The sequence below is a fragment of the Tamandua tetradactyla genome, chromosome 14 (assembly GCF_023851605.1).
Source record: "Tamandua tetradactyla isolate mTamTet1 chromosome 14, mTamTet1.pri, whole genome shotgun sequence".
Classification (NCBI taxonomy): domain Eukaryota; kingdom Metazoa; phylum Chordata; class Mammalia; order Pilosa; family Myrmecophagidae; genus Tamandua; species Tamandua tetradactyla.
In genome coordinates, this window is record NC_135340.1 from 83,129,152 (window position 1) to 83,142,845 (window position 13,694).

The following is a 13,694-nucleotide window of genomic DNA, read 5'->3' on the forward strand; positions in this document are numbered from 1 at the left end:
CTCTACCACATAAGATTGCTTCACCAAGATGTAGAATCAGCAAAGCTGTCCACTGCAGGAGGAAAGGAGAACGAGAAAGAAATTAATTAGTAGCCAGTGAGCCTCAGGAAATAGGGGGTGCCAGAGGTTCCAGGATTCAGCCATGTCTGTAGATAATGGGGAGGGGAGTATGAGTTGGGGCATGGAGTGGGTGGCTTTGGTGCTGATGGTTCCAAGAGGGCTGCCCAGGGCTCCAGGAAGACGACAGCAGTTCCAGGACAAAGGAAATGGCACAAAGAGGAGAAAAACAGCACCACCCTGCATCTGATTCAAGGTTTATCCTCTCCAGGACACTCTTGGTCATTGTTTCCTCTTTTCCTTCACAGGGTTGGTCCATCCTACACTATAGTTCGTCCAGAGAGGAAAAGGGACTGGCCAAGACAGCCCAGCAGGTGGCAGGGCCATTCAAACCTTTCACCCCCAGGCCAGCCTTTTTCTACCACCAGCCAAAAAACAGGCCCGGGAAAGTATGTCTGGAGGGAGTGAGTTGTCCTCCTGCCCCCTCCCAGAGCACGGGTGACGCTCTCGTGTAGCATCCTGAGGACTCTCCATGTCAGATGACAGGAGAGCCTCTGGGGAATCCAAGGACTAGGAAGGGAGGAGTGGAGGGGCGGGACTGCGGGCCATCGGCTCAGGAAAGCTCTCAGGTTTACAAGCTTCTCTTTTGGCTCCAGCCCCCCCCCCCCCCCGCCCCAGGGTTCAATCCTTCACTTCCCTCCTCTGCCATTCCTCCCTGCACCAGTTCTCAGACCTCTGAGATCTCCATTCTCTCACGGACAGGTGACAACCCCTGCAGGAGCTGGCGTGGTGCCTCTCCATCCTTTCCACCCATTGCAAAGAGCAAAAACCTACAAGAGAAGGCTAGAAATAGTCACACCAGCCAACCACCCACCACCCTTGCACCCTCTCCTGCAGCCAAAGTCAGAACAGCCTCCTTACTCCCCCCATGCCACGCCCACCACCACACCTACGTGAGGCAGTCACCCACCCCCACCCACCCCCAGACAGGCCATTGCATCCCTCAAGGTCCAGCTCAAACCTCTCCAAAGCCTCCCCAGTGGTTCCAGGTCACAGCACTCTCTCCCCTGAACTCATCTGATAGAGTCGTTCTCACATTCCCTCTCCAGGCTGTTAGCTAATGATTTTCCTGAGTGCCAGCCTTGCCTTCCCAAACAAGAGCCCTACATGAGCTCCATGAAGGCAGAGCTATTTTAACGCCTCTCCTATCCTGCAGCACTGCGCTGTGGGTGGCCCACAGTGAGTGTGCAATAAATACCAGCTGATGCCTCGGGCCCCCTCGGTGGGCGGGCGTGGCTAAAGGAAGCGGGCCCTCTCCTCTTGACTCCTACCCTACCTTACAAAGACGCACTTGAACACTCTGTTGTGTGTATCTGTGTACTAGGCCACCCCCTCTTCCCTCCAGCTCCTTAGGAAGCCACCATCCATTATTTGTATCTATGACCCCAGCGTCTTGCAGAGTAGAAGGCGGCAAATACACGTGGACTAGAGAAACAGGAGCATACGGCTGATTCTCCACCATGGGCCCAAAGACCCACTAAAACTGTTGGCAAAGAATTCCATGTCCGTGCAGGTTTGTATATGTTGCGGGCATTTTTCCAGGGAGGGGGCCCATAAACCTCTTTGAGAAATTAAAATAAAAGCCAAGTCTGGAAAAAAAAAATACTAAGAACCAATGACATGGAGGAGGAAACTGACTCTTATTAAGCTCTGACTCCATGCCTGGTGATGGTATATTATTAACCCCATTTTGCATGAGTGGAAGCTGAGGTTCAGAAGGGCAGAGAAGAAAGAAGCTTGTCCAAGTGGTCAAGGGCACAGACCTGGGGTCAGACGGCCAGAGTTCAAACCCAAGTTCTGCCACTCGCTAGCTGTGAGATTTGGGGCACGTTACTTACATCTCTCCAGGACTCCATAAAATGGGGGAACTATGGTCCCTGCCTCACAGGGTTGGTTCAGTGTGTGTAAAACGGTGCGTGCTCTAAAGCCACTACTGATGCAGATTACAAGCAAGGAATGGCAGAACTGAGATTCAAACCAGGTCTGCAAGGCGCCTGCCCGCCGGGCCTTCCCTACCAGCACCCAGGCTGACACAGAGCACCCCACCCCCACCCTGCCCTGCTCAAGCTCTCCTGTCCCGAGTTGTCCTGGGAAAAACCTTCAGCTCTGAAAGTGCCTTTTGTACCTCGGCTTCCCTGGGGAGCAGCCTGAGGCCGCCACCTCGGGCGGGTCTAGATGGCAGTTACATAAGGAGAAGGATGGAGGGTTAGAAACCGCCCTTCTCGGTCAGCAAGGGTGAGCCGTGCTGTGCACTCAGGGCGCCTGGCACTTCTGCCCTGCTCTTCATTTTCCAAGGCAATGGAAAGTAATGGAAATTAGAAAAGGGAATGTGCTCATCCATCCCTGGAGCCCGGCGCTGCTGTCTCAACTCCCGTTACAATTTCCCCGAGCCCACTGCTGTGCCCTAAGCTCGGCAGAGCTGCCCACACCTGCCCTGCTCCGGCTTTATGCGCCCCAGGCCCCACCCCTGGCCCCGCTCCCGCTCTGCTCTACACTGCCGGGAGAAGCCTTGGTCCTGACCTCACGTCGCCACCTGCGGCTCCGTCTCCGGTGTCCCCCACTCCACGGGAGGGGCCAGCCCAAGCCTTGCCTCAACCAGGCCCTCTGCCCTGCTCCTGAGAAACAGCCTTTTAGGTTGGGTGAAATTTCTTTGTATTTTTGCTGCAGAACCACTGCTATCAAACCCACTTGCAGGAGCATTTTCCCCTTTACTCTTGAAATGCAATTAGAATTGAGTTTCTCTAGCATTAGTGGAGAGGTAACGACGGTCGGGGAAAACTGTCATTTTGTCCCCAACATCAACACGCCCACTCTGCCCAAATCCTCTCTCTGCTAACAGCCCTACCCACCCTAACGACAAGGAGAATGTTGAAGGAGGAAAATCTTCCACCAGACGAAGAGGCGGAAGCACTGGTGGTGGGTTCTCCTCTCAGTCGTCAAATGGGGTGATCCAAGGCTTCTTAGCCACTTTCCTGCAGTCAGGGGACCCTCTAATGCCGTCAGAAAGCTCCATACTGGCCCACTGCACGGGTTAGGGATGAGTGGGAAAAGTGCCCCTTAGATCCTGACCCTACAGTTACTTTCCCAGAGAGAGACAGTAAGTGACTCGCCCAAAGCCACGGGGCTGGGGCCAGAACCCACCGTCTCCCACTACAGCACCCTGGCCCCCACCCAGAGGGCCTGCAGCTGTCAGCAACTCAGTCCCTGATTCCCTGGGGGACACTACGACTTCCGTCTTCTGAGCTGTCGCAGACAAACAGAGGAAGACAAATGTGTCTTTCCTGTACCACCTTCTCTCAGTGTCCTCCAAGCGTTCTGGGGAATCCCTCTGCCTCTGGACCTGGTCCTCAGGGGCAGTCTCACTCGTGCCTTCCTCCTTGGCACTGTGGAATTGTTATCCAATGATCCAGCCTTCCCCTTTCCTTCCTTCCTCCCACCCTCTCATCCATCCAACTCTCCACCCATTCGCCCTCCCACGCCAACAGATCCCTCATGGGCATCTCCCACAGCTTCAGGTACGTGCCGAGGGCTCAGGGCTTCTTTCCCCTTTGCTTCTCAGTGCCAGCTTCAGAAGCATCTCCGTCTCCCCCGCCCCCCCAACAAAGCCTGGAGCTGACTTTCCATCCACCTTGAAAGGAGGCCGAGCCGATGGATAAGCCCGTGCTAAGGCGTGCGCTCCATCGTCCTCCATGAGGCCTGGAGCCCTCAGAGGGTGCAGCCCGCTGCTGGGGGGTCCTGGGAGAACCTCCTCCCCCGCCCCTTCCCTCCCTGCCCTCCAGGGAGGCCCGAGCCGCAGCAGCCCCTACGTACGGATGCAGAAGTCTCTGTTCTCATAGTAGCCAGGGCAGCACTGGGACCTCCGCCGGTACATGGTGCGGAGGCCACGCCGGTACGCCGTCTTATAGCTGATCCTACGGCACAAGGGAGAAAGGCACTTGAAAGAATGGAAAATCAATCACTCCCACTAGAATATTTGCGTTGAGCTCTATTGAGGATGCCATTCAATAATTACTTTAAAATGCATGGCGGCTTCGAATATGAAGGAACACAATGAAGAAGAATCGATGGTGGCTATCGGCCGCTGTGATGCGCAGTGTATTGCCAGGATGACGTTTGCTAGGTCTGCTGGCTCTTCCACCCAGTTGCTTCAAAGGGATACTGAGGAACACGTCCACCCCACTCCCACCTCAGCCTCAGGGCAGAGACCAGGAGACAGCCTCTGGGGAGGCAATGGGGGGCTTCTCCTTGGTTCCTTAAGACCTCCAGATTTGGGGCGGGAGGACACTCTGGGGGCACCTGGGGTAGGAGTTCCGTCCTGAGAGCTGCTGTGCCTGTGGCCACCACCCTAACAAGCCATGCTGTGCACGGAGCCTCAGTTTGGGCTCCCCCCGGCTGGAGAAAGGAAGCAGAGGCAGCCAACGGGCTCTGCGTCCAACTCAGTGGAGACAGTGGTTTAATCTCTTCACACCCCAAAAATAGCAGCTTCTGGAACTTGAATGCCATGCCTGGGGAGACCTAAACCAACCCCTTGCTCCACAAAGGAAGAGCCCCGAGGCCCAGACTGAAGAAGGAGCTCTGGATTGGGAGTTAGAGACCTGAGTTCTAGTCCTCAAACTGACACAGCGACTTCATAAGTGTCCCAGACGTTTATAGCCAAGCCCCACTTCATTTCATTCTCACAACACTCCCTGCCGCAGGTACAGTTACTATTGCCCCTTTAGTTTTCTTTCTCTGTGTTCTTTCTTTTTTAGAGTCTTTATTATTATTTTTTATTTCATTTTGGGTATGCCTCTTCCATACCACGCTTTATTTTATGGGGGAGATACTGAGATTCAGAGAAATTAATGACCTGCTCGAGGTCACACAGCTCGTGTCAAAGCCAGACCTGAAACCCAGGTCACTCTAATTTCAAAGCCACCAGGCTTAGCCTAACACACTGTGCCTGTCTCACCAGGGAACCTTCTGGGCTTAGGGATGGCCGTGGCAAAGGAGCAGGAACAGGGCTGTACAGGGTGGAGACTCGGTCCCTACGAGGGAGTCAGGGTAAGGGGTGGTGCTGCCTCATCCTCACACATAGAATCGGACTGGAGGAGACTTGAAGACACTGTTGGGCCCATTTAATTCAAACCCCTCATTTTGCAGGAAGGTACTGAGGCCCAAGGAGATGAAGCAACTTGAAATCAGGCATCAACCCCAAGTTCTTGAGTCTTGAAGCCAGAGCTCTTCCCACTTCCTCATCGGTACCCAAGGGGAGCCTTGCCCTGTGGACTCTGGGTGGGGGGGCCACGGGATATGGTCACTGGGGTGACCGCAGCTTCCATGGGGGGTCAGGCCAGCTTGGGAAGGGAGTTCTGCAGCACAGGCTGGGCCACCTTTTCTGTCCTTACAGCCCTCACTTTATGACAAATGACAGTGTGTGACTCCGGGGAGATCTGTGATATTTGGGAATGTCGTAAGCGAAGGTCATTCTACTTTGTCAAAAGCCCATAATGGAAGGTAAGTTGGCCTCAAAGTGAAGACACTTCTCTGGCACAGGCAGGCAGCTCCCGGCAGTCTCAGCAGTTGTGCAAGCCTCTCTGATAAAGAATGACTCAGGGTTGACTCAGAGGTCACCCAGTCCATTCCCTTCCACCGAACAGAATTTCCCCCACAGGGAGGTGGTCTCAGTATCACTACAGCCTCTCAGCAGAGAAATGTCACCCATTGCTTCTGGCTGTCCCATCCTGGCTTGCTCCCAGAGCTAGTGTGGGAAGCAAGGGGCGGGCGGGGGCCAGGTACGCAGGCTGCTTTCAGAAGGATGCCGGGTTAGACCAAGCCGCTCTGCACTGAAGCAGATTGACGGTGCAGCTGTCAGCATGCACATTCCAGGTCATCAAGAAAGCTGCAAGGCGACTCAATAATTTAGCAAAATAATTTATGTTCCAGGAATGCAGCCTATTTTAATAAGCAGCCACTCACTCACCCAACCTCAGTGGTGACGGATGGCAGCCCTACCCTGCAAGTACTCAGCAGAGTCACACCTTGGGCCAAGCGAGGCCTGGGGACAGGACTCCAGGGGTTCCAGAAAAGGGATGACTCCCATTTGTGCCTTTGCCTTTCACCAGGTCCAGCGAAACTAACTCTGATAAAAGTAACCAACTGGGGGAGTGGGCAGGCTAGACTGGTCCCCACCTCCTCATTACATAGTCATGGTCCAGAGGGAGGGATGCAATAATGGCTGAGTAATTCCTAGGACCCAATCCTCCTGAAAACAAGGATAAAATCTGGGGAAACTATTTTTTTAAAAAAAACTACCTGAAGCCACTAAAGAGAGAACAAAAGAAGGCAGACACTGGAGGCAGTGGACACCTGGAAGAAAGGAATGGCAGCAGGCGAGCTTAGCCTGAGGGCAGGTCTACTCAGCACCCCTGGGAGGCTAACATCTGCATCAAGAACTTGCAGTCTTACTGGTTTGAAGAACTGTAGGACAAGCCTCTGGTGTACCCAGCAGCCAGAAGATGCAGAGGGAAATTCCAGAAAGGAGAGAACCACAGAGAATGAACCCCAAATTCCTTGTAAAATCTCTGCCCAAAACTTCTAGCCCTGGAATGATGGGGGGTGGGGAGGACAGACTCCAAGCAGTCCAGCTAAAAGTACTAAACTTTCAGAGTTTTGAATTTGAATTCAGTCAAGCTGACCGACTTGACTAACAAAGGAACAACAACAACAAAAATCAATATTGTCGACAGTGTGTCATACATAATGCCCAGGATACGATCTGAAATTACTAGACATAAGAAATCACAAAATGTCACCTATACGCGAGAGAAAAGGCAATCAATGAAGATCAACCCTGAGATAATTAGTATATAAAATTTTAAAGCAACGATTATAGCTACGCTCAATGTCTCACAGCAAGTTATTTGCAAAACCTTAAAGAAAACCAGTACTTTGGCTTCTCAGCATAGAAAGTTGCACCATCTGCAGTGACCACGGCGATCCTTGTGTAAACCCCAGGAGAGACTGGGCTCATCAGGAGAAGCAAAAGAGAAATCTGGAATCAACACAGATGTTCAGCAACTAGAAAATGGGTCTACCTAAGTGGACCCTTCCTCATTCTCTTAATTATCTTTTATCTGCGAGTTTCTCTACCCTCAAATAGTAAAGCCACCTTACATGTCTAATACATCACACCTTTCTCCATTTTCTCCTGTATTTCTCCATGTTTCCACATCCTTGACCTCACTGGATCTTGTGAGGTTGCTAGGGCAAGGATTATTATATGCGTTTAATGAGTACATTGAAAGCCTCATATATTAAATATATAATGTGATTTATTTACTATAAAAAATAAAGCGATTTAACCATGGTCATCCAGCAAAATACATCCTCTCTTCCTACCTCTTCCTCTCATCCCCAGTGAAATGAAAGTGTCAGTGGGTTGCAGGAGAGCCACAGACAACAGCCAAGGATTGCCAAGTGCAGTCGTTCATGTTGAGTCCTGCCCGAGGGCAGCCTGGCTAAGGTGCTGGGAGGCTGCGGAAATCTTGCCTGCCCCCTGCTCTCTAGGCTGATGTGCTGGCGTGGGGCTGCATCTGCTCTAAGCGGGACTGTCTTAAGTTGGATCTTCCCCGAGGAGCAGAGCGTGAGACAAGGATTCGAGGACAAGCAGGTTATTTGGGAGCTGCTCCCAGCAAGCACTGGCAAGGGAGTGGGAAAGTAAGAAAGAGAAATAAAGGCAGCCAACACAGAATGTGTTTACTAAAGGTTACCACTATGGGAAACCGGAGCTCTGTCCCATTGGGGACTGCTGGAAAATGATGCAGAACATGCGTCAGAGTCATTCTCTCCACCTAAGGGTGAGGAAGCTGGGGTATTTATCCACCAACTCCCTATCTGGCATTAGTTGAGGACGCCTCTGAGGCATTGCCCTGCCCACACGCTCCTCTAGCCAGAAAAAAAACACTCTCAGCAGAGAACCACAGGTGTTCAGGATGAGCGTTCCAAAAGGATGGGGGGGAGGGGTTGTGCACCAACAGCATCTGCTACGGGGGCCTCTTTCTCACTGGCACAGAGGCTCTGCGTGAGCCGGCTGCACCCTGACGGCTGCCATCGGAGGGAGGTACTCACCGGTGCCTGGTGCATTTGAACCAGTTGAGGATGTCGGTGCAGCGGGTATAGTAGATCTGGTCGAAGGGGTGTGCATACGATTCCTGGACAGTCACGGCGTAGCTGAGAACCAGAGGGTGTCAGAGGGCACAGTCAGCACTGGGGAGGCTTGGCTAACACTCACCCACCCCAGGGGAGCTGGGTCCGCAAGCCCCCAGGCCAGGCTCACCCACCAAGCGTTCAGGCTGGGCTCTGAGCTCTCCTACTGTCCCCCTCCTGCTCTCAGGAGTGGGGGCAAATAGGGCACCGGAGCTCCCTGACCACAGGCTGCATCTAAGCCATGCCTCTTACTGCCCTTTGACCTAGCTCTTTTTCTGAAATTCTATTTCATGGGTTCACGTGACAGAGAACAAACCAAAGGGGGGCCTGGGTTTATTCTACGTGGTTCTGGAAGGCAGAGCCAACAAGTTTAAAATTACTTTCTGCTCGTTCAAATCTTTATGGTTCTGAAAGCATGTGCATGGAAGTTCATCCTTGCAGCAACCATGAAAACGAGGCGGTCCCATTTTACAGATGAAGAAACTACGCCCCAAAGAGGCGGCCTGCCAGGTCACACCGCTGGTACGGGTAAATGCTAATATTGATTGAGTGCCCTGTGTTAAGCGCTTTACAAATACCATCCCTTTTAATCCTCGCACACTCTCATAAGGCAGGTAAAATCATTATCCTCCTTTCACAGATGGGGAAAATGCACATCAGTCAGAGAATCTAAGTGAGTTCCTCAAGATCACCAGGTTACCTTCGCCTCTATTCTGCCTCTAGTCATATTTGGGGGTCCCTCAAGGACATGCCCCAGAACTCCAGAAATAAGTACCTAGTTACCCTGCCTCTTAGCTGCAAACCCAAAGCAGTGGGTGGAAGCCACAGGAAAGCAAATCGCAGCTTTAACCAAAATAAACCTTTCTAGCTGCCGGCCCCTGGCAGGGGTTGTGTGAAACGGCATTTGGAGCCAGGATGCTGGGGCGAGGATGCATGCTTCCTGCGCGGGCTGGAGAGAAGACCTCAGCTGAGATTTCAGGAATTAATTTTTATGAAGGTTGATTTATTCAGTGTTTTCCCCAGAAGGCTCAGCAGCCTGGGCCAGATGGCCAGGTCCCGGCTATAAAAGCCCATCTGTTCCGCCTGAGGACGCGTGGTTGGTTTGCCTGCGGGAGGCTGAGCAGGCCAGCAGCCCAGGTGGGTCCAGAGCAGCACCTCTGTGCCTGAAAGGGCAAAGGTCTGGAATCCAGCAGGAGGAGGCCAGGAGCAGGCAGCCATGCCCAGGGACTCTGCTGGATAGCAGGAAACTCGGTTTCTTTGAAGCACCGAGGACGTAAGAAGGGCTATTGGGAGATGACCCCCCAAGGGGCATCTATAGCTGGCACACTTCTACGCAGACTGGCCCAAACCCCTGTTTTATCTCCAGGCTTGGGGAGACTGAGGCAGCTCGACACTCACCCCCTGCTTTCCAACTCTGAAATTTGACCCTACGCCCCGACATGTGTACACATCTGGAACCCAAACATGTGGGGTCAGGTTTGATCCCTACTGCTTGTTAGCAGCATGTTCTTGGATGTGTTATCTAACTCCTATAAGCCTCTGTTTCCTTCCCTGGGAACCTGTGATAAATATTACCAGGGGCTTCAGGCAGTTATTTTGAGGATTAAATGAGGGCAACAGGGTATCTACCTCTCGAGGGTGCAGGGAAGATAAAGCAAGATAACATATGTAAAATGCTCCACACAAGGCTGGTACACAGTAAGTACTTAATAGATGTTGGCCATTGTTATTACGTTACTACTGACTGTGCCAGTTTGAAAGGATATATGTATCCGGAAAAGCCATGTTTTAATCCTAATCCCATTTTGTAAAGGCAGCTGTTTCTTCTAATCCCTGTTCAGTATTGTATGTTTGAAACTTTAATTAGATCATCTCCCTGGAGATGTAACTCAATCAAGAGTGGGTATTAAACTTGATTAGATAGAAATGTGACTCCACCCATTCGGGTGGGTCTTGATTAGTTTACTGGAATCCTATAAAAGGGGAAACATTTTGGAGAATGAGAGAGATTCAGAGAGAGTAGAGAAGAACGACACAGCCACGAGAAGCAGAATCCACCAGCCAGTGACTTTTGGAGATGAAGAAGGAAAATGCCTCCCAGGGAGCTTCATGAAACAGGAAGCCAGGAGAGAAAGCTAGCAGACGACGCCGTGCTCGCCATGTGCCCTTCCAGATGAGAAGAACCCTGACCGTGTTCATCATGTGTCCTTCCACTTGAGAGAGAAACCCTGAACTTCATCGGCCTTCTTGAACCAAGTATCTTTCCCTGGATGCCTTAGACTGGACATTTCTATAGACTTGCTGTGATTGGGACATTTCCACAGCCTAGAAACTGTTGACTTGTACCTTATTAAATTTCCCATTTTATAAGACATCCCATTCCTGGCATATTGCACTTCAGCAGCTAGCAAACTAGAACAGTGACCACCCCCCATGCTAGGCACCAAGGGCTGTTTCCTCCCCAGCCATGGATGGGGAGAGAGGGAGCAAGACAATCCTGCAGCAAAGACACCCCACTTTGTTAAGCATTCAGGGGTTCAGAATCCTCTTCATACGTTGACAGGGAAAGTGGATGCTGGGAAAAAAGGCACAGCCCAACAGAGGGGGCTAAGGGGTACCACCAGAGATGCACCCAGCTCTGTGGGGGTGCCCTCGGCTGAGCAAGTCTGGCAACGAGTCCTCGTATCAGCTCCAAGTCTCTGACCTGAAGCGTGTGCCCCTGGTTTCATGGCTGGATGGTTTAACGCTGCTCATTTGCCAATATGTTAATGAGGGGGCAAATGAATTTTGTAGAGTGGGGCTTTACTAGTCAGGGGAGGTCTTTATACTAGGTTTTACGGCAGAGGGGCATAATTAACAAGGAGCTTGCCAAAAGCACTGATCCAGCTGGGAAATTCTCCCTAAGAGGTCTCTGGAGCCTGGGGTGTTTTCCTGTAATGCCAAGCAAACTGGATGCTCGGAGCAGCGTAGTTGGAAAAGCTGCTCTTGGTGAGCTGAAAGAAGGAGGTGCCTTAGTATCATCGGCATCACTTTCAGGACTTCCTCTCTGGGGGCTGGAGAAATCCTGAGGGCGACAAGATCTCACCTGAGCTATTAGGTTCCCTGCCCCTCCCAGCGCCCCCCACTCCCAACCCCACCTCAAAGCCGCGACCTCGGATAGCCTGATCAGCCTGAAACGCCAGTTCAATTCAGGCTTGGCTTTGAGTAATTGCACATTCCAAATTTATTCATGACAGGTTAACAAAACTGGAAGAGTTGAATTTGGGTTTGAACTGATCCACTGGTGCAAACGGAATTCAGAGAAGAGGGAAGTCAGAAAGTCCCGGCAATCAGGAAAGGCTTCCTGGAAGAGTCACTGGGGAGGGCTGCGATAAGCAGAGGGGAAGGAGGCATTCCAGGGCTGGGGTAAGGCACAGGCCACAGCAGGGAGCCACCGTGTCCGGCGGATGAGAGGGGTTTGTTCAGGCAAACAATGCTTCTCTGACCCATTGGGAAATAAAGGTTGAAACTCACCAAAACCAGAAAGGGAAAAGGGCTTGTATAATTTCAGAATTGCACAGAAAGCTTGTGAAAATGCAGATTTCCTGGCCTCTACCACAGACCTATAGAAGCAGAATTTCTGGGGACAGGACCCAGGAGACTCCAGTGTTCATAAAGCACCCTCTGGGGAGTCTGGTGTGCATTAATGTCTGTGCCAGCCAGCCTCTGCAAAGCCAGAGTTGTCAGCCACAGAAGACAATAACTGAGCTTTATGGTCCTCAAAGCACTTTTGTGAATTTTGTTGCCCTTGGCCCTCCAACAACCCTGAGAGCAAACGTGATTATTCTCCCCACTTTAAAGAGGTGGAAAGTAGGCTCAGAATGGCTAAAAGAATCCCTCCAAGGTCATACAGCTAGCAGGTGGAAAGATCCAGACTGGAACGGACCAAGGCCGCCTGGCCACACACACTGTATTCTTCCCACTTCACTGTAAAGGGGCATGCGGCACCCAACTTTTGGGTGGCCCCGCCTTGACTCAGTCAAGGTCACTGGAGACCAGGCCAGTGCGGGCACGGTGCCTCTGCCTCTCCAGCCAGTCCCTCCCGGCCCAGAGAGCCCAGGCCAGCCCCGGGCCCGGTCCGCAGATGAAGTGCCTTTTCCTGCCAGGGAGCTGGCCTTTGACCCTCGCAGGGGCCACTGGGCGCGGAGCCCGAGCAGCCTGCCTCTCCTCGCCTCTCCTCTATCATCCGCTTCCCCCATGGGGCCTTCATCTTAATTTTATTCGTTTGATTTATTAACATCTAAGTGGCAGAGTCGTCTTGGTCAGCACGACCAATCAATTCCGGGGTTTAATTCGGTTTTTCCTGATTGGGTCTCTGGTCATTGTCTTCCTGCTCACCAAATCAATACTTTAACCTTGGGCTTCAAAGTCAGGCTGTCTGCAGGACCCCGCCTGCTCCCCAGGACTTGGTGCCGCAGCCAGAAGGCGGCAGGCTCCTCTCCTGCAGCCCCTCTGCTGCCCTTCCCCGGACAGCCCCCCACGCCCACCAGACTGGAAGCAGCGGGGCAGCTCACCCACCCTCCCCGGGGCAGGCTGCCGGCGGCCCCCCACATCCAAGCTGCAGTGCTGTTCCCAGCTCCGGAAGGAAAGGCATCCCAGCATCCCAGACCCGGTGCCCTCCCTGCACCCGCCACCCTCCCTGCACCTACCACCGTCCCTGCACCCACCACCCTCCCTGCACCCTCCGGCCTGCGCTGGCTGTGGACAAGCCACTGAGCCCCTCTGGGCCTCTGTTGCCTCCTCTGTAAAATGGCTGGGAAATGCAAACGCAGGGAGGGGCGTTACAGCACGCGGTCAACGGGACAGAATCCACACCGCCCGGGCCTGACCCCGGGGTCCGCACTGTCCCCCCCCAGCTGGACCGCAGGCCCCTGGCCGAGAGCCGCGTCCCAGCAGCGCCACGCCAAGGCCAGCACTCGGGAGCGCCCGGCCGACCGATGCGCGCACCTTACCTCTCCCAGTGACTGCACACGTTGGGGTCCTCGGGGTTCAGGGAGAGGGCAGGTGTCAGGAAGACGAGCGCGAGCGCCGCCGTCGGGAGCGCCATCCCCGGCCCTGGACGGGAGAACAAAGGGGGCGGCGTCAGCACGGGGCCCCCCACCCGGCACGGTAACCACCCGGGGGGCGGGCGCTGAGCTCCTCCCTGGACGCGGCGGGACAGACCCGCCAGGCGGCCTCGGCCCCCGTCCCGGCGCCGAGACGGCATCTCATACATGACACGTGCAAGATTTGACTAACGTGACAACAGTCCACGCACTCTGAGTAACCGGAGAGTGGGAAGCCTGAGTCAGGGAAAAGCCGAAAGTCTAGGCCGGGGGATCTTACAGGGTTTTTGTTGTTTCGGTTTTTGA

General features: G+C 53.2%; 1 protein-coding gene across 5 annotated transcripts in view; it reads right to left on the reverse strand.

Moving 5' to 3' along the window:
• The window catches only part of MEGF11 (multiple EGF like domains 11), a 239,853-nt gene extending 226,456 nt beyond the window's left edge, over positions 1-13,397 (reverse strand). For all 5 annotated transcript variants that reach the window (XM_077128271.1, XM_077128270.1, XM_077128269.1 and 2 more), the window contains exons 1-3: positions 13,296-13,397; positions 8,227-8,328; positions 3,928-4,028 (exon numbers count right to left, since the gene is read on the reverse strand). In XM_077128271.1, coding sequence (XP_076984386.1) covers positions 3,928-4,028; positions 8,227-8,328; positions 13,296-13,390 — 298 coding nt within the window. In that variant the 5' untranslated portion in view covers positions 13,391-13,397. The remainder of the gene's footprint in view (positions 1-3,927; positions 4,029-8,226; positions 8,329-13,295) is intronic.
• Between the last annotated feature and the right edge of the window lie 297 nt (positions 13,398-13,694).